At 42.6% G+C, this 25,030-nt stretch overlaps 2 protein-coding genes across 2 annotated transcripts; one reads left to right on the top strand and one right to left on the bottom strand.

Moving 5' to 3' along the window:
• The first annotated feature begins 161 nt into the window (after positions 1-161).
• On the top strand, positions 162-17,340 carry taf1c (TATA-box binding protein associated factor, RNA polymerase I subunit C). Its single transcript, XM_088909872.1, has 14 exons — positions 162-535; positions 1,506-1,614; positions 2,291-2,343; positions 2,832-2,927; positions 4,324-4,394; positions 6,166-6,413; positions 7,030-7,158; positions 10,289-10,406; positions 10,830-10,901; positions 12,495-12,630; positions 13,310-13,438; positions 13,532-13,709; positions 14,943-15,080; positions 15,528-17,340. Exons 1-14 carry the CDS (start codon positions 368-370, stop codon positions 17,066-17,068), a joined length of 3,186 nt encoding a protein of 1,061 aa, XP_088765998.1. The 5' UTR covers positions 162-367; the 3' UTR covers positions 17,069-17,340.
• Positions 17,341-17,507: 167 nt separating this feature from the next.
• ccng2 (cyclin G2) lies at positions 17,508-23,944 on the bottom strand. Its single transcript, XM_088909873.1, has 8 exons — positions 23,714-23,944; positions 22,366-22,500; positions 21,575-21,712; positions 21,018-21,268; positions 20,515-20,593; positions 20,329-20,427; positions 19,307-19,509; positions 17,508-18,531 (listed from the first exon to the last, which is right to left on the bottom strand). Exons 2-8 carry the CDS (start codon positions 22,498-22,500, stop codon positions 18,405-18,407), a joined length of 1,032 nt encoding a protein of 343 aa, XP_088765999.1. The 5' UTR covers positions 23,714-23,944; the 3' UTR covers positions 17,508-18,404.
• Positions 23,945-25,030: the final 1,086 nt, after the last annotated feature.

Genomic DNA, 25,030 nt, shown 5'->3' with positions numbered 1-25,030 from the left:
ATTTGAATGTAGTGGTGTCCCTTTCCCCTAAGCATGAAGGGCTTTGGCGAGCTCCTTCTCCTCCGATTGGTTACCGGTCTCATTCAGGGGAAGGGCTTACTCTTCCTCCCTCCACCCCCAGTCCCCCATTTTGGCGTCAACGGACTCCTCCTGCCGCGTTTGCGTCCGTTTTCAGGAACACGTGTGGCGCGTACGTGTTTTTGTTTCGGACTGATGGCGTTGGGATAATTAACTTGACAATAACAAAAAAAAAACCCCGTCAGGTTTGTACCTAGACGCGCAGCGCGGAACGGAAGGGAGACGCGCTCGCCTCGTTGCCAAGTGCTGGGGAAACGGGGCCGGTTTGACACATGGGTCGAGCCCAGACATGGCCGGGCGTGCGGGACGGCGGAGTACGGACAGCGCGTTTCCCCCGGTGCTTTTCCCCCAGGCCTTCAACACCGGGCCTCCGGGCAGGACCGCTGGCGTCCTGCCGGTTGTAGGCGGCTGGGGGGTCTACGGCCAGATCCGGGGAGTGGACCGTCTTCTGCCGGAGGCGAGTACTTCAGCTCCTGCGCTCGCAGATCGTCAGCAGCCCCTGCGCAGGAACCTGCCGCTTAAGAGCATCTGATCGTTTTTTTTTGCACATGCAAATGCACAAAGCATCGTCTTGTTTTTGGGAGGTGTCGTTTCACCCTGCATGCTCGTATAAGTGCTTGCTTGGGCAGAATGGGGATTTATCGCTGGGCTAACCTTATTTTGGATTATCTGCCACCTCGCTTGCTGGAAAAACTGTTTTGCCTGACCTAGAATAAAGTTAGTAATTTGATCCATTCGGGTATCTATATATACGTGATACAAAAGTGGTTTTTCATGACGGTATTGGGAAGAATTCAAATGATGGGAGGCGGACGGTAGATCGTTTCGTAACTTAACTCATTGGTCAGGATGTCAACCAGCCGTTTCCTGAAGGCAGCGACGGGCTCGTCTTCAACCACACGGCCGGGAAACTGGTTCCGTACTCCCACAGCCTTTTTGTTTTCTGTTTTCCTGTGGCAAGGCTGATTTTCAACAAGTCTTGTAGGGTTTGGTGCCCTTTTGAGGATTTTGAATACCTGTCTCGGGTTCCCTCAGAGTTAAGTAGGAGCCAGAGCATTAGTTTTGGCAGTGTGTCTGCGGAGCTTGAACTCCAATTCTTTGAGCAATCTTTTTTTGGGGCGGAGCGGTGGCTCTGTGGCTAAGGATCTGCACCTGTGGCTGGAAGGTTGCGGGTTCAAATCCCGCAGCCGGCAGAGGAACCCTACTCCGTTGGGCCCCTGAGCAAGGCCCTTAACCCCAACTGCTCCAGGGGCGCTGTACAATGGCAGTCCCTGCGCTCTGACCCCAAGCTTCTCTCCCTGTCTGTGTGTCTCATGGAGAGCAAGCTGGGGTATGCGAAAAGATGTAATGCAAGAAATTGTAAAGGGTTAATAAAGTGATGTTGTTATTATTATGTTTTTTTTTAACTTTGCCTGGTGTGTTTCCAGAATGCTGACCTACAGGGTAAGATCAAGATAGAATCCCAGCACGAAGTAAAAGGAGAAGAATGGAGGCCGACAGAGCCCATTGTATGTCCTTTGCTGCCCCCGAATTCAGGTAACTGGCCTAGTGTAATTTATTGTATCCTAATCTTGAACCTACTCCCTATAAATTTCTGTCTTCTACCCCCTCTTAATGATCTCGCGGATAAAGGATTTCATTCCCAACAGCACCGCTGTATGCTGTACTGTTCGTGCATTGAGAAATAAACCTTGATTGATTGATTGATTGATTGATACTTTGCTTCAGACCGTGCTGCAGGCAGCATTTCCTGTCTCCAGTGGGCGCACCATCAGTGGTCTTCAATTCAAGCACAGTTGTTGGTAATCCGATCCAGCTACAGCCCCCCCCCCGTAGAAGTACTCAGACTGTTCCTATGCCATGCCACTTGTGAAATAACAAAATGATGCGCAGACTTTTTTTTTAACTTCATATTTTATTCCAAACCTGAATGGCTCAAAATGAAAAATTCTAAGGGTGAAAAAGAGTTACGGTAAATATCAGCAAAACCTAAAGAGGAACAAAAATGGAGAGATATAGATTCTGTAAGTAAGAGAGAGGACAGAATTTGATAGAAGGTTACAAGAAGCATACAGTAAATTTATACAGTAACAATTTACAAGCTTACGCAATAAAAAAAAACCACAGACCAGGAAAAAACACGGGAGGGATTTACATATGTATAGTATTTTGTATATTTATCTGTCCTAATCACTTTTTCCCCTCTTTTCAGATTGCAAGATTCCTTCAACAGCTAACTCCCATGCTTTAGACTTCCCAGAACATGTAAGTGGTGTTGAAAGTTATTTTAATATCTTGTGGTCCTGTGATAGTTTGGAAGTGAATTGAGTTGAAAGGCATGTTGGTTCCTGCTTACAGACAAAAAGCTTCAAGAAAACCTCGCCACAGAAATTTTTAAATGTTAGTAAATGGGTGCCCAGAGAATAACCTGGCATCTCATTTGTGCCTTTGTATTTGAATAATTTTTTGGTGTTACACTTACATTTTGAACCTGTCTCATATAGTTTTAATCCTCTTGAGTGCTTGAGAAGTAACTCTGATTTCTCAACTCTCAATTCTGATTGTATAGCACTAACTGATTCAGATTGAACATTGTAAGAGTACAGTACCCCGAGTTATGTTAAAATAGAGTTTGTATGAATGTAGATACTGAATGTATACTGTGAAACCCTGGTTAATATTCTGGGGTTGAAAGAGCAGGTGTTTGTTTTTTATTTATGTCTTAAAAGCTTTATTTCTGTCATTTCTTGAAGATGCGGAATTTCTACTTGGATAACCATCAAGATGCCTTTGGAACTATGAGCCGTCTATTAGATGAACACTTCTATTTTGGTTATGGTAATCTACAGGTATGGGAAGCTATATTGGTGGGGTTTTGTATAGAGCAACGCTGTCTTTCAGTGCATTGAAACCATGGTTGTTGCCTAATCTTGTTCAGTTAGTTCAGTTCTGGTCCTGTTGGTGTAGCTCTGAAGTCTAGGTCTCATTATTTACAGTTGGCTTCAATGTGATTCTATACTATTGCGTGTGTATTTGGAATGTTTTGTGCTGTAAACTGGCAGCAAAAAAAAAACATCTCATTGTTTGTTTTTTTATCTTCATTTTCAACGTTTTTGCTGCACTTCCAGCATAAAATTTGGATCGAGTCTGATTATCTGTGGGTTGGCGCTTAACTTTACATTACTTCAACAAGAGTTTTCTTTTGACATTTTGTCTTGCTTGCTATCTCATTGTGATTTGTCAGGAAGAGGTTTCTTGTACAATCGGAATATCCTCTTAGCCATTTGACTATATTCATGTATAATGTGATTTAATACAATTACAGTGAGGAAGCATAATAATTTTTTAAGCAAAAGGAAGACCAGCTTACAGCTAAAAACCTTGCTGTATGGAGCTAACAAGCTGTCTTTCGTAATCTACAAAGCTGTATTCCAGGATCCACCCAGGAGAATTAAAGTATACATAAATCTTTTAAGAATGATTCAGTGCAACACTGAATTCTACCATTGTTCCCAGGCATCTAGGTTAGGGAAGTGTTTTTAAAAGCAATTCATGATGGGTAGGTATTTCACACTGCAAATAATCATGATCAAATTGTGAACAAAAGAGAATTGTCACTCTCTTTTCCATGTTTTTAGAAAAACAAAATACCCAGACATTGGCAAAAATGTATAACAGTTTGATGTCATTTACAACTGACTGTGATGGTCACTTGTGTGATTTTAAGATTTTCATTCAATTACTTGTTAGAGAGTTTATTGACAGTTAAATAGCAGGTGTTTGTAGCTCCCATGAACTCCTAACACAACTTGTTTGAGTTCTTTAAAATCCACAAAAGTCAACAAGCACAACTTCCCTGGTGCACTTCACTTGTCTGTGCTGACAGGCATCTGTATATGTGCCTGTTCTTAAGCCACCCAGTCAATTTCTCATATTGTATTGTTAAGTGAACCACTTTTTTTTTTTAGACTTTTTACTTGGTATTTAGTAAATGTGTCAACATTGTACGACATACTTAACGTTAACCAGTTTAGCTCACTGGGAGGGTTCTCAGGCTATGTGATTGATGCCAGAGCAAATGAGATATTGAAGTAGTGACTAGCAGGACTTCTGTAAGAATTTGTTCGTCTCTTAAAGCTGTGCGAATACACCCACATCTGCTCTCATCTGATGAGGTGTTGGTTGCGATGGTTGAGGAACAAATGGGTAAGTGTAACCTGAGGTTTGGTTTTTGTTGTATTTCAGGGACGTGTGAAGGAGAACACCAGGAGCATGAGGACAATGATGGACTTTATAGAAAATGTTGGTTACCGAAAGTACGTTTTATTTGCAGTAAAATGTAGAAATGGTCTGGCGGTTGGTGGTAACAGCTGGTTCCCCAAAGTATATTTTATTTCCATTAAGATTAAGAACCTTAAATCTGAACTGGAAGAATTCCTTGTTCTTTGAATTGGTCTGATCAGTTGGCAGAGCACACAGTTGCAAGTTAACTGGGGATCATCAGGTGCCACACCCGGTTTGTCTTCTCATGTGCAGCTGGTGAGGGGCATATTAGGTCTTCTGTGCTCCAGCTGTATCATCTCAGTTGTCGCTGAAGCTGCAGGTGATATAACAACTGCATCAGATCATTCCTGTAATAAAGATGGAGCAGTACAGGACAAGCGAAGTGTGGCATTCTCTTACTTCCAAGTCTCAGCTCTTGATTGCAGTTGTGCCACAGGTTTTTTTATTTTTGTTCTTACTGAAACGTGCGTGCTGCTTCCAGTTTTACACAACAAGGAGCGGAGAGCAGTCGGGCGCTTAATGTTTGAGTTTCTTCCTCTACAGGCTCAATCAGACCTATTGAGTGCTGTTAAGTCTGAGGTGTAGAAGTGTTTTTCGAGGTCTCCTGGAGGTGTATTCTAGGCACAGCTGGATGGGTTTCCTGCTGGATTGTAGTTAGACAGGCTGGCTCAGCTATGCTTTAAACCAGGATTGCTAGCGGAGCGCTGTAAAAGCACATTGGAATGAGCAGAAGACCATCTAAAACCTGTGAATGCTCGGCTTGAGTTGAATTTGAGTGTCTGAACTCAATTTAGTGGCCAGTCTTTTATCTTTTAACTTGTGCATTGCTGGATACAGCATCATAAGATACTGTTATATGCACTAGTGAAAACAAATCTTACTGCAGATTTAGATAACATTTATCTTGGACCTGTGAATTGTGTTTTCTAAGACAAGATGACGTGTTTCCTGAATAGCAGTTTTAACTCTTTTAAGTATTGAATACGCTGCTTTAGAGACCACCGTTTGATCTGAAAGAAAGGGAAGCCATAGTTAAACTTGTTTAATGGCTTTAGTGGGTTTTATTTTATTTTGAAATAAATGTTTGTGTTGAGGGGTTACTTTCTTAACATGCAGTGTAATGTTTTTCCATGCCTTCAAGGTCCACAGCGATTCAAAAGAATTAATCGACATAAAAATGGTTTCAAATGACAGAAGCTCACTTGGGTCTTCTAACACGTTTTTTTTGTTAGCTGAGAATCCTATCCGGCTGTTTCCTGGCAGACGTCAGGTTATCTGTTTCAAAAACGTGATAGCTTGTGAATTTTGAAGCAAAAGGTCGTTGTCAATGTTGAATCCCATCACCTCGTAGTCTTCTCTGTTTGATACTAAACAATTCAGTTTTTAAGCCTGTCTGTGTAGGATATTCTCTTAAGTCCTGGAAAATGTCTAGTTGCTTTTTTTTCTGAACTGATCCCACAGCTTCAGCAGTTTTTGAAAGCTGATTTCCTTAACACTTTATCCTCTGTGAGAGATTAAAAAGTAAATGTATGAATTAATCACGCATCTTTGAGTCTGGGGGTACAGTATTCATGCTGGAACCCCTAGCCTTTAATTTCTAAACTATCTTGCGTTGATTAAGCAAATCCTTGTGAAGTTATTAGGAAAAAAAGATGCACAGTCCCTCTGTTTAAATAGGCAAAACAATTATTTCCAAAGCCTAATGCAAAATTAGGGTAAGATGTACCGTACCTGACATCTGAAGCTATTTTGCGCTTACCTTAAAAGGCTTGAGTGATTAAAACGCGTGTTGTTATTTTGCAGGTGTCCATTAACCTATGTCCAGAAGAGAGCGAGGTCCTACAGCTACCTGTTTGATGATCTGATCTATGACATCCCTCCTGCTCTGCTGGGAGAGCTCCTCCATGAGGAGCTGATGATGCAGAGCGACAGAGAGCTGTTCCAGGAGGCGGCCACTGGGGGCGCTCTGGGGTACATTCCATTCGAAGAGATGGACGCCTCTCAGCAAGGCTACCTTGTGTATCCCAGAAAGGCTGCCCTGAACCATCTTTGTATCCTCTTTCACGTCTGCCAAACTTATCTGCCTCTTCCGAAAGTTGGAGGAGGTACTTACCTCTTCTTGGAAGCGTTTGTGTGGCAAAGGAGTTTTAAAGAAGTAACGTGTCTCGCTGAGAGAAAACCACAACAGGACACCAGACTGCACTTAATCACCCAATGGGAATGGTTTTTTTTTTTCTGTGCAAGTACAGTACACGACATAACTGTGAATGTGTATTTTTGTTCGATCTTGCGCGCTGTTGTGTAAAAGTGTTGACTTTCTCCTGAGAGTTAACTAATGCTGCTCTGCAGGGCTTAGCAGCTGCATCCCCAGACAGCAAAAAAAAAAAAAAACAGTGATGTTGGAGGGAGTTACACCAGAGCTGAAGATTCACACCTGTGGGATTTAAAAAACGCTCTTCATACCGGGACATTACGCCTCAAAAATGCGCTTTTTGAAAGAAAGCGGCAGTATTGGATGAGAGTCCGTGCGGGACCAGAAGAACTGTCCACTTAAAAATGACTTTTATGCCCTGCAGTTATTTCAGTCCTTTGTCAGAACACTTACTGGAACGCTTTGAGCTCTCGGTTCTCCTAGCCTGCCTCGCCGCCTTAACTGCAATGCCACAGATTTCCACAAGGTGGTGCTGGAGTTCCAGGAAGATGGCGGCCCTAGGCTTAGCGTCAGAAACAAGCCCGTGGAGTTCAAACTGAATGGAACCATCCGGCAGATCAGCGCCGACTGTGTGCAGGATCAAGGTCAGAGAAATTCTCCCTGTTCCTGTTGCTGCTCAATTCAGTGTGAAGGGTTTTATACTTGCATATTTGTCTGCTCTGTCTATCTTGCAGCTTTCTCTATCATTTTCCAGAAAGTACACGTTGCTCACTCATTTTAAATAGTGGGCAATGTCAGTCATGTTCTTATAGTTCAGGTGGGTAGCTGCGTCAGCATGCGTAATCTGCAAAGGAACAAGTGATAGGTTTATTCCATGCTGAAAAGAGAAGAGAGAAAACACAGTGTTTTGGCTGTGGAGCCTTCTTTAGGTGTGGGTACTCTTAATCTATTTGTCTTCTTAATACGAATGACCTTAATAATAATAAGTGGTACCTCCTCCTTTTTTAACAAATGTAAAGAAATGAATTTATTCTACAAATTCCGTGTTTGGTAGAGTCCGAAACCAAAGTTTACAAAGGTTGTAGGAAAGAATTAAGCTGGATATGAATCGATACAGAAGGGATGGCAGCGTTTTAATGATTCTGCTGGAAGCACAGGAGAGATTAATCTCAAACACAAGAAGAATGTTTTAATCTCTAGAAAGCTGTGACCAAAATGTAACTGGGGAATAAAAAATTAAGCCGAATTTAAAAACAGGATCCTGTTCTGGTTCATGACACACCGCATGTAGATATTGGGAAGCCAAAGTGATCAAAAAGAAGATTGCTGTAGAAGAAAAAGTAATTGTTTTTGATCTTGCAACGGTAAATGGACCGTAAAGGATGAAGCCATGTGCCAGACATAAAAACTGAAAGTTTTCTGTCTGATAAAAGGGACTGGCTGGTGTGTTAAATGAATATGTCACACCAATGTTTACCAAGGAGACGATTGATAACATGTACGAGGCAGAGCCAAGTCACAAGGTCTGTATTAAATGGTGTAAGCACAGAAGCACAGGTGAGGCAGGAGTGTTGCCATTTTTAGCAGCTCTAGATATAAACAAATCTCCAGGGCCTAATGGTACTCTAACTGTTGTACGTCATGAAACGAGAGATGTTATTCATAGGCTGTTTACCACACTGCTCCAGAAGTCACTCACGACAGAGATAACACCCGTGGCTGTAGAAGTAGTGTGCATTTAAAGGGTGACAAAACTGAATCAAATAATTCTAGTCTTTCTGTTACATTTATGCTTCTGTTTCATAACCTTCTTCATAATTAAGCTTATGGGAATGATCATTGAAACTAAGCTCGACGCTCACCTGTGTAGAAGTAGGATTCTAGGGGATAGCTGTCGCTGGTTTGGAAAAGGCACAGCTCATTTAACGTTTGTCGTTTTTTTGACCAGCCAACAGAAGTTTCTGATACAAACGGACCACGTGCTGTGTATTGGTTAGGCCCAGTGCTCTGTACCTTCTCCGAGCCGGGGGAAGAGCTATGGTTTGTGCTGCATCGGTTGTTGGGGAAAAGGTTTTTTTCCCCAGTCCTGTTCAACTGCAGTTTGGTAACAGTTCATGATAACTCTGCGAGTTAAGCCAGCTATGGATGGTGTAGGTTATATGCTTAATTAGTATAGTGGTGGTACCTCCACTATAATAGCTAAACTAGCAATTGCTAAACGTCAACTAAGTTCTCAGTCTTGGGATTTTGCCCTTTTTTGCCCTCTCCTCCGTACATTTCTAATCGGGTCCTCCCATTTTCAACCCATCTCAATTTTCAGTTCAAGCTTTATTGTCCCCTGGGGGAAATTAGTTTTACGGCACTGTCAAGCACAACACAATGACAAATACACGTCACCAAAAGGGAAGAGAATACAGTCGTTAACAGGAGAAAAGAAACAAGAAACAAGAGGCCAGGTAGTTCCTTTGCATTGTTGGAGAGTGTGATTGCAGTGGGGATGAAGGATTTCCTGAGTCTGTTGGTTTGACACCTGGGGGCACAGAGGCGTCTCCCAGATGGGAGAAGTGTGAATTCACAATGGAGGGGGTGAGACACACTCCCTGATGCTTTTTTCCTTTCTTAGTTACCCTCTGTATAGGATGCTTAAGTTGATTTGATTATTCCCGATTATTTTGCCACTTATATTCCCCTCATCTCATGTGCTTGTTCTGGATTTACAGTGTGTTCAGGCAGTATATGTGGAGCTGTCTGAGTGCTGGGGCACAGAACTGAACTAGCAGTAGGTGTGCAAGATTTGATTGAGAACGAGTGAGAAAACAGCCTACAGATAGTGAGCTGCTCTTCGTATTCCGGAGACGTAATTAGCGGGGTACCACAGGGATCTGTACTGGGGCTGTTGCTCTTACTCATTTATATTATTGACTTGGAAAAGTTCAGGAAGTTCGTTGCTGATGCCAAAACAGGAGGATAGAAATGCCTCCTCTATATGAGCCGGAAAAGAAAATTTAAAATTTTTTGATTGGATTCAAGATTGGGCAAACACCTGGCAGATCATAATTAATGTTGACAATTGTGGGATGTTACATGGACGAGCAGAGATTGTAAATGCCAAATGAGAAACAAAAACTTGAAGTTAGCAATGAAAAAGTCTTTTATGTTGACATCTTCTGGGTATAGTAAGGAAGCAATAAAGAAGGCAAGCTGAATGATAAAATATACAGTTGAAAGTGTAGAATTAAAAACCTAGGGATTGTTAAAATTGTGCTATGCACTAGTAAGATCTAATTAAGAGTATTGCGTACGAGTGTACAATTTTACCCCAAATGGGGAAAAAAAGATGATTGCTTTAAAAGAAAGGATAATCCATTCCTGAACACAACTCAGAATGCCTCTGACAAGCTAAAAGAACTGAATGTTTTTAGTCTTGAACATAGAAAATTAAGAGGGGACCTGATTAAAGTAAATCAAAGTCCTCAAAGACGCTGACAGGGTCCGCCATATAAGCTTGAGAATCAACAGTGCATCACAACCCAGGGGACACAGATGGAAACTAAGGGAAAGCGTTTCTGTAAGGACCTGCAGAAAACGTCTTTTTTTACACAGAGAGTTGTGGGAATTCTGTGGGAAAACTAGCCCACCGTGTAGTCGAAGCTCATACCCATTTACTGGCTCACATGAGGTGCTGTCTTGTCTGGAACGGGACAACAATTTCATCAGTCCCAAAATATCCCATTTGTCCTCATTTGATTATTTTCCTCATTTGATTTGTTTTAGTGCACGTGGGGGTCCGCTCAGACTACCACTGCGGCGTGTGGAAGATCTGTGGCTGGAAGAAGCCGAAAGCCCTGGAGGTCGTCCAGACAGAGCAGATGGCCACCTGCATCAACGTCAGGTACGCTTTGGTCGGTTTCGTTTGCGCTAAATAAAACGGGGACTTCAGTCTTCCCAGTGAAGTCCTCGAGAGATAAAGATCCGAGTCCAAAATCTTAAGAGATCAGGGAGTTTCTTTTTGCAGTCCCAGGATTTAGCAGAATCGACATTCTGACTTCTTATATGGGATAAGGTGGTAACAGTAGGTCTAGAAAATGGGAAAGTGTTCTCATATTTTTAAATGCAATACTTGTAACCTGAAGCAGCCGAATTGCATTTCCTTGTAGTGTCTTAACATTAAATGCTTACTTTACTTTAAAGCTGATTTTGCTCTGTCATGTTAGAGATGTTCATCTGCAACGGTATACCTTTATGCATTATTTAAGCTCATTTACTCCATGCTGCAGTGTTTATATTCCTTCATGGCCTTCCTGTTGTCTGCTAGCCCCCATCTTCCAGGAGAGCTGCTTGTTGCCACAGAGAGTGGAAGTGCGTATCTGTGGACTGTTGGGAAAGGGTAAGTAGCTCACAACCACACACAAGAAGATCTATTTCCAACTTCTGTTTTCTTGTGTGCGTCCTTCAAGATCTGGCTCTCGTCTGTAACCTGCCCTGTGTTCCTAGTTTAATGTCTCTTGTGGTGAACGCTGACCCCTGTGCCACCACATTTAACCCAGAGACAGCACATGACCAGGTGAGGAGAATGGGTTTAGGTGGTCTGTCACTGTTCTTGGCTTGTGGAACCCCTCCGGGCTCCTGTGATGTGCCAGAGGTCCCCTTTCGGAGATGCCTGCTTAGTCCCACACCCAGTCCAGCGCAGAGGTATTAAAATACCTTCCATTCCTCTTCATCTCCAGTGGAGCAAACCTCCTGTCATCCACTGGAGAAGGCAGAACCACCTGATTCCGAGGGACACCCCGACACAATGAACCACGGGCACCCCTCGGTACGTGGCCAGGCTACCCCTTTAAAGGGCAGCAATATATCCCTTGTCTACTCAGAGCACCTTACCCCCGACTTTAACCCTCAGCAACCTGCAGAGACTGTGGAGAGTTCAGATTCAAACAAGGAATACAAAGTTCAAACAAAAATGCTAAATTCACTCTGAATCTGTAAGCTTAATCCACTCCTTAACAGAATACTGGACTTCCTTAAGCCCTTCAAGGTATATCTGGAAATTAGGAGTGCAGGATGGCCGCTGATGTTAAAGCACAGGGGTAAAATATCTCCTCCTGTGCTGTCTAAGCTCGCCACAGTTCATATTTATCCTGACTCTCTTCTGAAGGAGCTTGACACCTAGCTGCTGTTATTGTATATTCACATTATACAATCTATATAATATAATCCTAATATCATTCCACAGGATGCTAATCAGCCAATTAAGGTAGATGTGCCCAATTTATCTCCAGGCTGTGCTTGCACCATAGCAGCGTCTCATTAAAATTGTGCACTGTGGAGCCTACGAATGATAAATGCAAATATTTTGCAAAGTGTATTAAAATACAGAATTCTACTTCGCATAACTCAAATACTGTACTGTAGTCGGCTGTATATATGGGATTTGTTAACTAATATTTTTAAATTACATTTTATTTTTTTAATTAAGAAATTGATGTATATTTTCCATTTATCTGAAAGCTCTTCTCCCTTTATTGAATCTGTTGAAGTTTTTAACTGTAAAATTTAGGAGCCAAGTGATGTTTTAATTTTGGGCTATATTCCTTTAAAAACAATCCTGTGAGTATGTTGATGTTCTACTATGTGAAAACCACATTGTTTTGTTTGCGTAAATTGCGTGTATGCCTTTAAGACGGCCAATCGCCGATGTTCATTAATGTAAATTCTAGAAATTTTAGTTTTTCAAAACAGAAAGGAAACTAGAGCACAACGGCGCTGGTGTAGGTGTGTTCAGTTGACTTGAGCTTTGAGGATTAGTTTTGGTATTGTGGGAAAACTCCTCCTTTTTTCGTTTGTTAACGAAACCAACGTGAATGTGAATAAAACGCGTTTCATTTTTAAACCTGGCGCAGCTTATTGTGGAGTCTGCACGGGCTCAGTCAGCCATAAGCTCGCCTTTCTTGGGATGCTACATGCTGGTTTCGTGTTCCAGTCTGCAGAAGCTCCGGGCCGAAGCGGAGAACCTGTACTTCAATGCCCAGTCCGCGTGGAGGTGGTGCGATCACACCGCTCACCCCAGGATCGTGATTTACGCGGACAGGACAGGAGTGGAGCTCACGGACACGAGGGTGAGCCCTTCGTCCCCCGGTTCCAGTAACCAAGACACTTCTTGGGGACCGATCGTCAGACAAGTGGAAATTAAGCTGATGGGATGTGCAGCCCTCTTTTAAAAAAAAAAAAGAAAGGAGGCAGTTCTTTACACAGAGTTATGAGTGTATAAAATAAGCTGCCGGTCCATGTTGAGAAAGCAGATTCCATGGGACCCTGCAAGAACAGGCTAGATAAGATCCTCCAATTTTCCAGTCTGTGGACACGGCTCCCATAGAGAGTTGAAATATGCTAGCTAGGAGTCTTAAAATATCATCCCTCATTTCCTTGATTATAACTGGAAAAATACCATCAGGCCCCAGGGATTCTTTAGTTTTTAGAAACGCAGACTAATTTTAGACTTTGTTTTTTAATTTTATGATACACATCAAAAGATACCGCATCATGGTCACAGTTTCCTAAAGATTCGATCACATCTGTTCTCTTAATTATACCCCGGTTGTTTGAAAAGATCAAATCAAAAAGAGCATCTTGAGAAGTTTTTGCTCTTCCAAACTGCATTAAGAAGCAAATCGTTAAGCATGTCCCATCATTTCATTGGTCACCTTCTTTATTCCTCATGCCAGCATCCCAAATTGTGCTCTAAAAATGGGAAGTTCTTTGTCTGAAGCGTGGTGATTTACAGGAAGTTCTTGTCAGTCTCCAGAACGTCACGGCCAGACTTTGTTTCGCATTGGAGAGACTGCAGAGTGCAAGCAGAGGGAGAGAGTGATTCTGCCCAGATACCTCCGAGACGTCAATGCCTACCACTACCTCATTACCACACAGGTATGGGGCTGTTCCACAGGAGATCGTTGTCTGTGCTGTAAACAGACGGTTAACGGAGTTAAAAGTGAATGTGACCTCTTTGTTTCCCATCAGTATTCTGCTTACATTATGGACGAGCGTTTTCCGGGTCTGCCCATGATCAAGTGGGAGCACATGATGAAGTATCCGCCCATGTTTACCCACGTCCTTGCTGGGGCTCCCTGGGGCAGGAGCAGCAAAGTGCTGTTGGGCTCTCAGTGCTGTCAGGAGCTGATGCTGCTACAGTATTCTGGTAAGTCCTGTTTTCTCTGTCAGAAGCTGCATATTTAAGTAGAGTTGTGCAGGAGGTTTCTAGAGAACAGCAGGATCGTCAGTTTGGCAGCAGCTTTGAAAATTTGACAACCCTGATGGGTTTTGGTGGCTGGTACTAGATGTAGGATTTTTTAACTTGTGTTGAAGTGTAGCCCAGGGGGTCTCTGACCCTGGTCCTGAAGAGTCCAGGTCCAGCAAGTTTTATAGGTGGCCTTTAGGTCATCAGTCTGTAAAGGCCAGGATCGATTTAAACTGGTGGTGTGTTTAATTCTGTTTAGTGATCGTTTGGAATGAAAATCAGAATATCCTTCTGTTCAGAAGGACCAGTGTTGCCTTCAATGAAACATTACATGTTTAAACAATCGATCAGTTAAGCAGTTACTCCTGGTCTTTAACAGGTGATTTAGGGTCACCTGTGAGAATAACAAAAATAACTAGAATTGTTTTGAAATCTTGTAAAGTACAATTTCCTGCTATGTAGCATTGAACTGTGTACAGATGACACTCAGAGAGATAAGATCACTTTATTGGCCATATACAATTTCTTGCATTAGGAATTCGTCTTTTCGCATACCCCAGCTTGCTCTCCATGAGACACACAGACGGGGAGAGAAGCTTGGGGTCAGAGCACAGGGTCAGCCATTTATACAGCACCCCTGGAGCAGTTGGGGTTAAAGGCCTTGCTCAGGGGAGTATGATTCCTCTGCCCGCCGCGGGATTTGAACCGGCAACCTTCCAGCCGCAGGCACAGATCCTTAGCCACAGAGCCACCATTCCGCCCCAAGTTCCAACAAGCACTATGCCATGCTTGTTCCCAGTCTGTACAGTACATATGTGGATAATAAATAGAAGTATTGTGTTTGATTTTCCTCCTTATCAAATAGTTTTCTTTATAAAATAGAGTTTGTAACACAGTGGTTTATGAATACCCTGATGATGTGACAAGAGAACTGCATTATTGAGACATGTTGGAAAAATGCTTACACTACATTGTCTGGACAACATAAACATTTTAGTAGACATTTCATTGACTGGTATTCTTGAGATGTGCATTTCCCTACTTCTAAGTGATTTGAACTTGGACCCCCAAGCACAATACGGTGCAGGTTTGTCATACTGAATATGTAAAAAAAACATGGACACAGTGGTGTGTATATACTGTATTGTCTGTATCAAGAAGACCTTTGAAAAACCACGAACGTGTGACCTCCAGGTGGCAGTCAAGCTGCGTGCCAGTCTCTGGGACCTCCGCAGAAGCTGTGTAGCCCCCCTGACTGCCTGAAACACCTCCCCATCCAGATCCCTCACAGACAAGAGAGAGTGGCAGAGAGGTTACGATCACCTGGCGCAGGTAAAAACACTGTCATTCATGGTTCCTTCTCAGACTGGTATTTAAAAAAAAATTATCTGATGTATGTCTTCATATATTGTCCCCTGTTATTACAGAAGACGGGGATAATACATGGAAATGCCATCTTTCCTGCCTACTCTTTGATTATAATGATCCACACGTCTGCTTGGCTAAGATACAGAATCAAGGGTTATTACTTATATAATAACTTGGCTTTTTGTTTGTGGTTTATGATGACATTTAACTTGTTTCACCCAGAAAGGGGTTTAGATAGAACCTGATTGCTCAGCTTAAAATCTAAACTTTAAATATTCATCAAAACAGGGGATCCATTGCAAGGGGCTGAATACTTTTGCTAGGCACTGTAGATTTATAAGTTTGAATTAACGTGCTTATGACGTCAATTGTGCACGTAAAATAAAAACATTTTCTTTTTTTTCCTCCTAGGCTTGGCGGCTTTGTACCATAACCAAGGAATGGAGTCCCTTTGTGTGCTCCAGTTGTCTGCAGCAGGAGACATCTTCTACCAGATGCTGAGACCAGAATCAGACCCGGAAAGTGGAGACGTACCAATAATCACAGAGTCCACAGCAGAAGAGGTTGAGGAAATGAGAGTTGGGACAGGGGAACCAAACTTGGACCACACCTCAGATAGTGATTTGGATGATACGAGGAGCGAAGCTCAAGACGATGAAACGGCGGTGCACCAAGTAGAGGTGATGATTAATCGTCAGGCGGGGCAGCATCTTGACTCGGAAATTCACTTGCAAGCAGACGGAGAGACTGGGGAGCCTGTTCCTGTGAACCGGACCGACTGTACCAGGAGTGCGCTGGTGGGTTCCAGGCCAGGGAGGAGCCCAGCCATTCCAGTGGCGGCCAGTAAGAAGGTCCTCAGTGGGTGGAAAAGGTGGATGGCCGCCTTGTTTGACATGGCAGAGCGGGCTCCTCGAGAAACGAATTCTCTCTGGGTAATAAGCACCAAGAAGCTCATGTCCTCCAGGGCTTTCAGCAAACGCGCTTCGGAGGACGGCAGGTACAAGGAAGTGAGGAGGGAGCTGAAGGAGACCATGAGGAGTAGAGGTGTACTCCAAGGCAGCCGCACACACCTGAAGGCCCTGGAGAGAGTCCCCCTTCCAGAGGCCGTGGCCCCGTTAGACTGGAGAGATGACCTGAGCCGTCGGCTCACCGTGGCCTGGGAGGGCAGATGGAATAACTGGTGGGTTGAGAAGCTGGGGCTGAACCGCGACCAGAAGATCATGGCCCTGCGCCAGAAACGGAAGAGGCAGAAGGAGTCCAGGGCCAGACGACGACTGGCTCTCCCCGCGAGCTTCACCTCTTCGGTAGGCTATCAGTCCGACTTGGACGACCGTATGAGCTGGTGCTCCGCCACCAGCAATTTCGGAGATGGTCAGAGTGTGGCCTCTTTATCTGCCATCCAAAGTCTTTCTGCGCAAGAGGATGTGCTTCCAGCATCTCGTGGCACGAAGGAGAGAACCCCGGTCTTGTCCGCGTCTAGTCAGAGCGAGGGACCTGAAGCGAAAAGTTTGTCTGATTCCTCAGTTTCCTCGCGGGTGGCACGTTTACCCCCAGGCAATAAGGTGGTGGCGCCTCCAGACGATCCCGATGAACCAGATGCTGGAAGCTTTAGTACTTTAGGGTCTCCTCGGCCAACAGGTATCCTGAAGCCTTCAGGCTCATATGCTAGGAGTGAACAGGAATGGGTCCCGGGTCCCGGGTCTCAAAATTCCCAACCCGCAAGGAAAAACGAGTTGTTCTCATCACCTACCTCAAGGCCAGCAACTCAAGGGATGCTAAAAATGATGAATCAGGAAGCGGTAGAGGAAAGTGGCTTTTCCTTCCTCTTGTCCCCCTCTTCACAGACATTCAACATTTCCTCTACGCAGACGCATCCCTCCGTGATGCCATCTTCTCAAAGCTCCGTACGGTCTTCACAGCCTAAAAAGAAAAGGTCGCGCATGGGCTTCTAACTTCTGAAAGACCCCAAATAAGCCATGTCTTTTCTTGAAGTATCTTTAAGCATTAGTACTCCTGCTGAGCAAGAGTGGATTAAGACTTAGTGATTAAAAAAGGAAGACTAAATGAAAGCCAAACTGTTCTGATGATATTCATAATTCTAATTTTTTACTTGTGTAATAACTGGTATATATGCTTTGTGCTAAAACAAACTTCGATGTAAAAAATGGTTTACATTAACTCAGCTGATGGTCAGAAAAGGAAAATAAAACTGTGAAGGAAGAGACTTGGCTTTTGTCTTTAAGGAATTTGTTTGCCCAACACGAGTGAACAAGATTACACTGGCCATGCAGATTTGCTCTGACCTTCTTGGAACAGTTGAAATTTTTACTTTTCACAATGTGTTACAAAACATTTTGAGACCCAAGTGAAAACAACCAGCTACAGATAAATGCCATTTTTCAAAATAGTATGTTTATTTACATGTTTTTCAATCATGACAAAATGTAAGATTTTTAACAAAACAATATGCAATAAGTTAATATCTACAGCAATCTATTCACAATGCTACTGGGTGTTCTTTTTTTTTTAAACTGCTTACAAATTTGTGCATTTTTATTTACAATATTTTATACAGTGAGACTTTAAATTGCACACATACACACAATGCATCAATCACCAAATCCATCTTCATACATCAATCCATTTTCATACATCAAAAAAATTAAAATTATTCTATTGTACTTTAACTAAAACTCTTGCTTACTCTTAGATGGCAGTTAGTGGTTAACTAAACTTGAAAAGCATAACGCCATAAATCATTCCAGAGAATGCTTCTATTTTAAAGATTGCACAAGCTTGCTGGTACACAAGTAATCAAGTGTGTAATTCAGATTTATTCCTGAATGCCTTTCATAAATAAAGGTCACTCTCCATAAACTGCAAATTACGTAGTTTGGAAATTTTCCCTGGTATTCAACAGTCCATTCTGCAAGTCATAGACGCGTATGGCATGATGGTTAGTATTTGTGCTTAACATTTTCTGGAATGTTACAAGTTTAAGCATGCATTAACTATGTTTAAAAACAACAAGTAACACTCAGTAAAAGTTGTACCTGTAGAGTCAGCTGCCAAAATAAGCAATCTGTAATTTCCACATTTCAGCTTGACTTTCATAATAAGAATATACAGTATATTGATCAACAGGCACTTTGTAAAGCCCATTTTAGCACTGTAAAATCTAAGATTAAGCTTGTGGGATAGTCATACCATAAATTATTTAAAAAATGTAATCAAAACATTAGATGTGGCACCAAGGGCTACAACCAGCCCCCTTTATTTTAAAAACTCTTAAGAGGTAGGACGTTGCTTGGCTTGCAAGCGGAAGAGCTCAGGGAAGAATCGCCCCTCTCCATCACTGCCTGGGGAGCTGCTCAGACTGTCCTCCCCACAGCTCATGTCTTCACTGGAGTCCTCACTACGGACGAGAGGAAAGAAAACCATGCTTCCATCACAAAGAAGAGAAAAGCCAGGACTTCTTCACAAACGAGAGGGAGGGCTCTATTTCATGCATCCCTGCTTTTATTGTTTTTTAATGTAGTCCGTATGTGTAGCTTTAGTTTCAGGATGCAGATCATCAACTTCCTCTTTCACTTTTAACACCTGAAGTGTAGTATCCAGAGTAAAAACTGCTTTTGAAAGAACTGCTGTGGATACTGTAATGAGTAGTTTTGCCTCAGCGAATAAAAACTGCAATTTTGTCACTTCATTCTATCCTGAGCGAGTCTCGCGACTGTAACTTCAGTCAAAAGTGAGTATTTAATACCACTAAATAAATTAGAAACGGGTAAAATTCCAGTCGGCCACTGTGCATGTTTGTGATGCAATAGTCACTAGGTTACGGTGCTTGCCAAATTAAAAGACTAATGTCGTCAGTACCTGCCCATGTTCTCAGTGTGTAGCGCAAGAGTATCTGTGGACACGAACCGCCTCACCCTGACTAGGCAGGGAGGTAAGTAAATACGCAAAATCCCCTGCTTAGTCAGAGGAAGTCTCTGTTCTAACAAAACCCAGAAGCAAGCCAGCCTGGAATTTTTTTAAGATAACATTTCTGACAACAATTCAGGGAATCCCAAGTGATGGGTGCTGAAAGTGAGGAGTGATATTATGTTCACTTAATGGTATTTACCTCAGGCTGTATATTAAGCTGAGAATACTAAAAACTCCAGTGTGTATTTTTACACTGCACTTACCTTTCGCTCTCATCCCAGCCACCCTCAGGAATTGTGGGCAGCTCAGGAATACTGCAGTAACTGCTGTGCAAATGCTGGGCTGTCCGTCTCGAAACTATCCAGACCAGTTTCTTATTGTCAGGTTTGCTACATTCGGGGGAGGAGTATTCGGTCATACATTTGGCCACTAGCTCTCTCCAATACTGTAGTTCTCTGTCGGCAATCTAGAAAGAAAACAAGATACCATCATCAAAAGCAACTTACATGCCCCACTTATAACAGCGGGGATGTGTTTCAGAGGGCTCCAAGAATTCCTCGAAGTGTCATTATAACATAGTGCTAAGAGATGTGTTCCTGGTAACAGTTCCAGTACTGATACTCTACAAACCATCTATTGTGAAGTACTTCGTAAAGAGTAATGTGAGCCTGCAGTGGACCGCACGTATATGTACTCCTTAATCCTTTTACTCTGCAGTATGGTAAATACGGCCATACCCCGGTTGCAACCTACACAATGCTGCCCAGCTTCTACGTGGCTTCCTGTCTGTATCTTAACATCCATACTGACACTTGGCCTTAATTTTTGAGCCACACAACCAGCCTTTTCAACTGGCGGCTCTTTCCTGTAATTGTTGGTCAAAAGTGAAAAAACAGCAAAAGCAAAGCATCAAACCAAACAGAATCGGCTCGGTGACTTTATACTCCACTCTCATTAGCCACTTACTTTTCTTATATTTTTTCCCTCTTAAAGGGCATAGTACCAAAAAACATTTTAAAAGGGATACCTGTGTAGGATGCTGGGCCTGGAGGTTTATTAAAAAACAATTAAGTGGCAAAAGCTAATACTGAATGAATACAATTGAGCCAAGTTTTTTTTTATCTTCCAGAGCCTTGCCAGTTATTATAACAGCAACATTAAAAATACGTTTCAGCTCTTGCTCCTGCACGGTGTTGTTTTTTGTACTCACACCTAGAATGAAAAAACCATGTAGCAGTAAGACTCACCACATCCTGCCATAAATCACGTTTGGGGTAAAACTTACCTTTAAGTGCTTCTGAAGATACTGTGCAATTTCGAACAGGTCCTCCGACTGCAGAGCTTCAGTCTCTAAAGTGAGGAGGGACAGAGCTAATACTGACGGCTGTAAAAACAAAATACATACGATGAGACTCCCTACAGCCACTCATCTCCTCTGTAAGCGCAGGACGGAAATCAACACTGAACTTACTCTTGCTTTGGAGAACACAAGTCGACAGAGGCAGGCTTTTAGCTGTGCTTCCAGTTTCTCGAGATTCAACATGTCTTTCCTTTAAAAACCAAAACGAAAGGTTGCTTATTATGATACAATCAAATGATGTTCAATAAAAAGTTAGTGGAGGCGTTTTTGGGCACCAGGGTGGACAGAGCTTGCATGCAAGAGGCGTTATACAATAGTACAAATGCAAAACCTCAGTTCTTAAATTGAGATCTGCTTGCACCATGTTATAATACACTGCACGTTAATGTTGCTTTCTGATCACATTAGTTCAAAGGAGTGCTTAGGTATTTTTTTTAAACTTACGACACTCCTTTTTAAAATAAGCATTTCCAGATTTTGTGCTTGCAATGCTCCTTTCTAATGGGGTGGCGAGCCCATTTGAACATTGAACTGGTCCGTTTGTTAAAGTACAAAAGCTATTAAGCTGCATTTAAGAGCAATTTATACATATACAGCCTGCAGAGGTAACTTACCTGTCTGAGGTATGTGAAAGTGCAACTGCATGGTATAAGTGCAAAAAGGTTAAGGCTGTCACAGCTTGGAACTGAAACTTCAGCTTTTCAGAAATGATTTTCTCCATTCGACTGAGGTCCGAGACGGTGAATTTGCATTGGCTTATGCGTATGAGTTCATGGGTGGCTGCGATATTGCACTCCTCCTCCACTACTTTAGCTGCGATATTGAGGCAACAAACTCCGATGCAGGGCAGGTGTTTGGGCTGGACCTGAGCAAAGGCACAGAAGAAGTGAAATATGAGACGCAGTGTAACTACCAAGACTGTCGCTCGCGACTGTAAACATGAACTTTTAGCCACGTTCTTCTGACAAATGTTACTGATGCAAACAAAACAAACACCTCCCAGCCATTTGCCAATTTGCTACCAATGTCCAACATCCTGGTTTCTTTAAAAAATGGCTGAATGAGACCCTTGGATCAGTCGACTACTAAACACCAAGGAGGGTAGACGAGACAAATGCCCTCTATAACCTTTCCTGTGATGTTCTTATGTTCAAAAATACTTAAATCTTACCTTCATCATTGCCAAAAACCTATCCAATAGGTTCACGGCTAGGACAAAGGTCTGAGTTCTGTATCGGAAAAAATTCGTCAGGCTCCAGAGATCTTCGACTTTGGCATCCCTGAGTTTCACCGAGATGCCGCTGGCATTCTGGGGAACAGACGAAAGACCAAATGGTTACGCACTTACAAAAAAAACTCAGACATCAAATTTCAAAACCCAAGATTCGAGCTTCAAGATGCCACAGTGCTGCTTACATAGTAAATTGTTTGGAAAGACAGTTTGCAGATTTCTAACAGACTTGAACTTCATCAGTTTGAATCAGTTTCAGATACATTTTTTTTTTAATTAACACAAAAGAGAGATGAATACAACACACCAAAATTACAAATATAAAACGATATAAAGCAAGAAAGCCAGAGAATCACAACTGTAGTTTGGGTAGGTAGGTGCGTCAGTATTCGTAGGCTGCAAAGGAACAAGTAACAGGTTTATTCCCTGCTGAAAAGAGAAGAAAGGAAACACAATGTCTCGGCCGTGGAGCCTTCCTCGGGTGTGAGGTACAGATTTATTCGATGCGCGATAAATCTTTTTTATATAATCAGGTGAAGAAGGCTCCACAGCCGAAACGTTGTTTCCTTTCTTCCCTTTTCAGCAGGGAATAAACCTTTTACTTGTTCCGAAACACAGCTGTGCACAGCCACACTCGGAGAATGCGCTGCCCTTGGACTCCAAGGCAACAAGATCATAAACAGTGCGCTGATCTGACCCAGGGGTCGAAGGCTACTTTATAATTAGGTTACCTCCAGAGTGGACTCGATCAGACTCAGCCCTGCTCCCCGGGGGAGGTAGTTCGCCTCCTGTTCTGCGTGCAGCTTCAGTTGCTTCAGAAGTTTGAAGGCCTCCGTGCTTTGCTCCAGCGATGGGAACCCCTTCATCTTCAAAAACAAAAATAACAAAAAAAAAAAAGGTCGGCCCAGTCAGTTACAGTATCGATCGACCTCGCATTCACTGGCTGTAGTTACAGGGCAAGGTCGGAGTCTCCGAGCTCCGCCCCGCCTCCTCTGCGAGTCCGACACGGGTGTCACGTATCAGGGGGAACGCCTGTGACTTCCAGCGCAGATAAATATTTTTTTATATATATATAATCAGCTGATTTGAGCTCCCTGCTCGGCGTCAAACGTGATTTACCGAAGATTTGAAACCCACAATTTCCCGACAACACAATAAAGCAATCGAGTTCGCATTTTCTTTGTTTAATCCACAAAATAAAAACATTATTTGCCGGACGTCTAACACTCTAAAACACCCCTAAGTGCTAATAACACAAAATAACTTAAATTAACCGGAAATTAAAAAAAGACAATCGTGTGAGGTGAGTTTCTGATTCTTGATGGGCGAAGTGGTTTTTAAAGTGGGGAAACATGTCAAGAATCCTTCTCGGAGGAGGAGGAGGAGTGGGGGGCTGTCCTGCGTTCGGTTTACAGTTTCCACAAAAACAATCCCTTCATTTTCCTCAGAAATGAACATCGACTGAAGAGCACTTCGCAAATCAGATCAGATCGCAAAACAACGGGGCAGTGACAGTCGGAAGCCGTTTTTGAGGCTTAACGGCCAGCTAATGGTCTCTTCATTGTTTCATGTGTTGGTACTAGTAAAAAATGTTTAATCAAATATACGTTTAATTTTCACTGATGCTCACAACAACTGTTCCAACTATGTATATATATATATCGGTAGCCAACAAATCGAGTTTCTATTTTAAAAAAATGGAAACAGTAAATTGAGACGATCAGAGTGTATTCAGTAGCGACAGGGGTGGCTTTGTTGTTTGATATCAGACTATGATTAAATGTTAAATATAGTGAGGATGGTGGAAACATTGATATTATCACTTGACAAGAAAAAGGCACGTAATAAGTCGTTACAACGTCCACACAAAAGCTATAAACTTACCACTGTTTTCAACCAGCTATGAAGAAAGCGACACTGATTTAAATATTTTCGCATTACAACACGGAAAATACGGCATAAAACTAATTAATACTGTGCACCTAGCGGGTACGGATCCATGTATAGGGCAAAAGTTAAAAGTATTTGTATTAGCACGACATTTTTTTCAGTTAACACTGGAAAAAAATATGAACTTACCTTTTAAGAGAATTCTTTTCAGATCTCCGAAGAAAACGTAAAAATATATGTATTTACATAAAATAATACTACGATCTTATGTATATACATAAGCTTCCCTCCCCCTCAAGTCTCCATTGTAATGTTTAACGCGAGGAAAAGTGTAAAAAACACATTATTTCCTCAGTTTCTCAGATTCCTCTGTTTCCTTGTCTTTCTATTCTTGTTGACGTTAGTCTTTTCCACGCCCACGAAATACGTCACCGAACAGCGGAAGGAGCCACACCAGCCGCAATCAAATAGTCCCTGTCTCAATTTAATTAAATTATTTTGTCTGGGCTCTGCAGTGCATCTACGCGATTGCCTGCATACATCACTAAAATGCAACGTATTCGTTTATACAGTGTATTCTCGTTGCTTTATTCAATATTTATGGGCGCGCCTTTATTTTGAGTTTGAGGTGTTGTTGCATTCGTGAGTGCGGGCGAATCACCGCCTTTAAAGGGTCCGGTTTGTTTTGTGTGTTTGAAAAATCCGCCCAAAATAATGAGCGCCGATTGGCCAAAGGTAGGGGAAGGTGTTTCGTGATTGGTCGGCGCTCTGTGTACCTTCTGTCGTCATTGGCTGCTAGTTAAAAAGGTCTTCCTGTTTTGTACTTCCAGACGGAGAGGGGCGTTGTGTTGTTGGGGCTCACACGCCCACCTTTGAATCGGTAGTTTGTTTTCACGTAAACAATAGTTGTTACTGCTGGGTTCGATTTAGCTTAATCTGAAATTCCCTAAATGATTAAAAACCAAATCTCGTGTACCCAATGCTTAGTCGCCACGAAATGTTTCGAAAATCATATTGACCTTGTTTCCTCTTAATGTTTTGTGGTATGTGATTGTGTGCCAAGAAATGTTGTACGACCAGTATCTGCTATACTGTGTCGTGAATGTCTAAAAAGGTGCACCAGTATAGTTTTATCTGCATTACTCCCATGACACTTTCACCCTAATAATGAATTTGTAGGTCTGTGTCCGTAATCTAAACAAGTGAGAAAAGTAAGCTTTAGTATGTTCAAATATCACACAAGCCACTGAACAGGTTTTGCATCTGTTCTTGCGTGTTTTATATAAGGTTGTTACCAAGGGTAGGGGAGAACTGTGTCTTATCTGCGTTTTCATGGTAACAAGGTGAGAGAGGTAGGTCGGTAGGTCCCCTTTTCAGGCCATAAAGGCCCGTGGGGGGATGGGGGGGCATTTTCTCAACTGTCCAACACTGGAAGTGGAGGTGATGTGGTCAGCATCATGCTCCGGCCGGCCTATTGCTCCCAGAAGGATTAACCCCCGGTACTCA

The sequence above is a fragment of the Atractosteus spatula genome, chromosome 3, assembly GCF_055471065.1.
Source record: "Atractosteus spatula isolate fAtrSpa1 chromosome 3, fAtrSpa1.hap1, whole genome shotgun sequence".
Taxonomy (NCBI): domain Eukaryota; kingdom Metazoa; phylum Chordata; class Actinopteri; order Semionotiformes; family Lepisosteidae; genus Atractosteus; species Atractosteus spatula.
The sequence above is the reverse complement of the archived record's forward strand: the minus strand, read 5'-3'. Positions and strand labels throughout refer to the sequence as shown.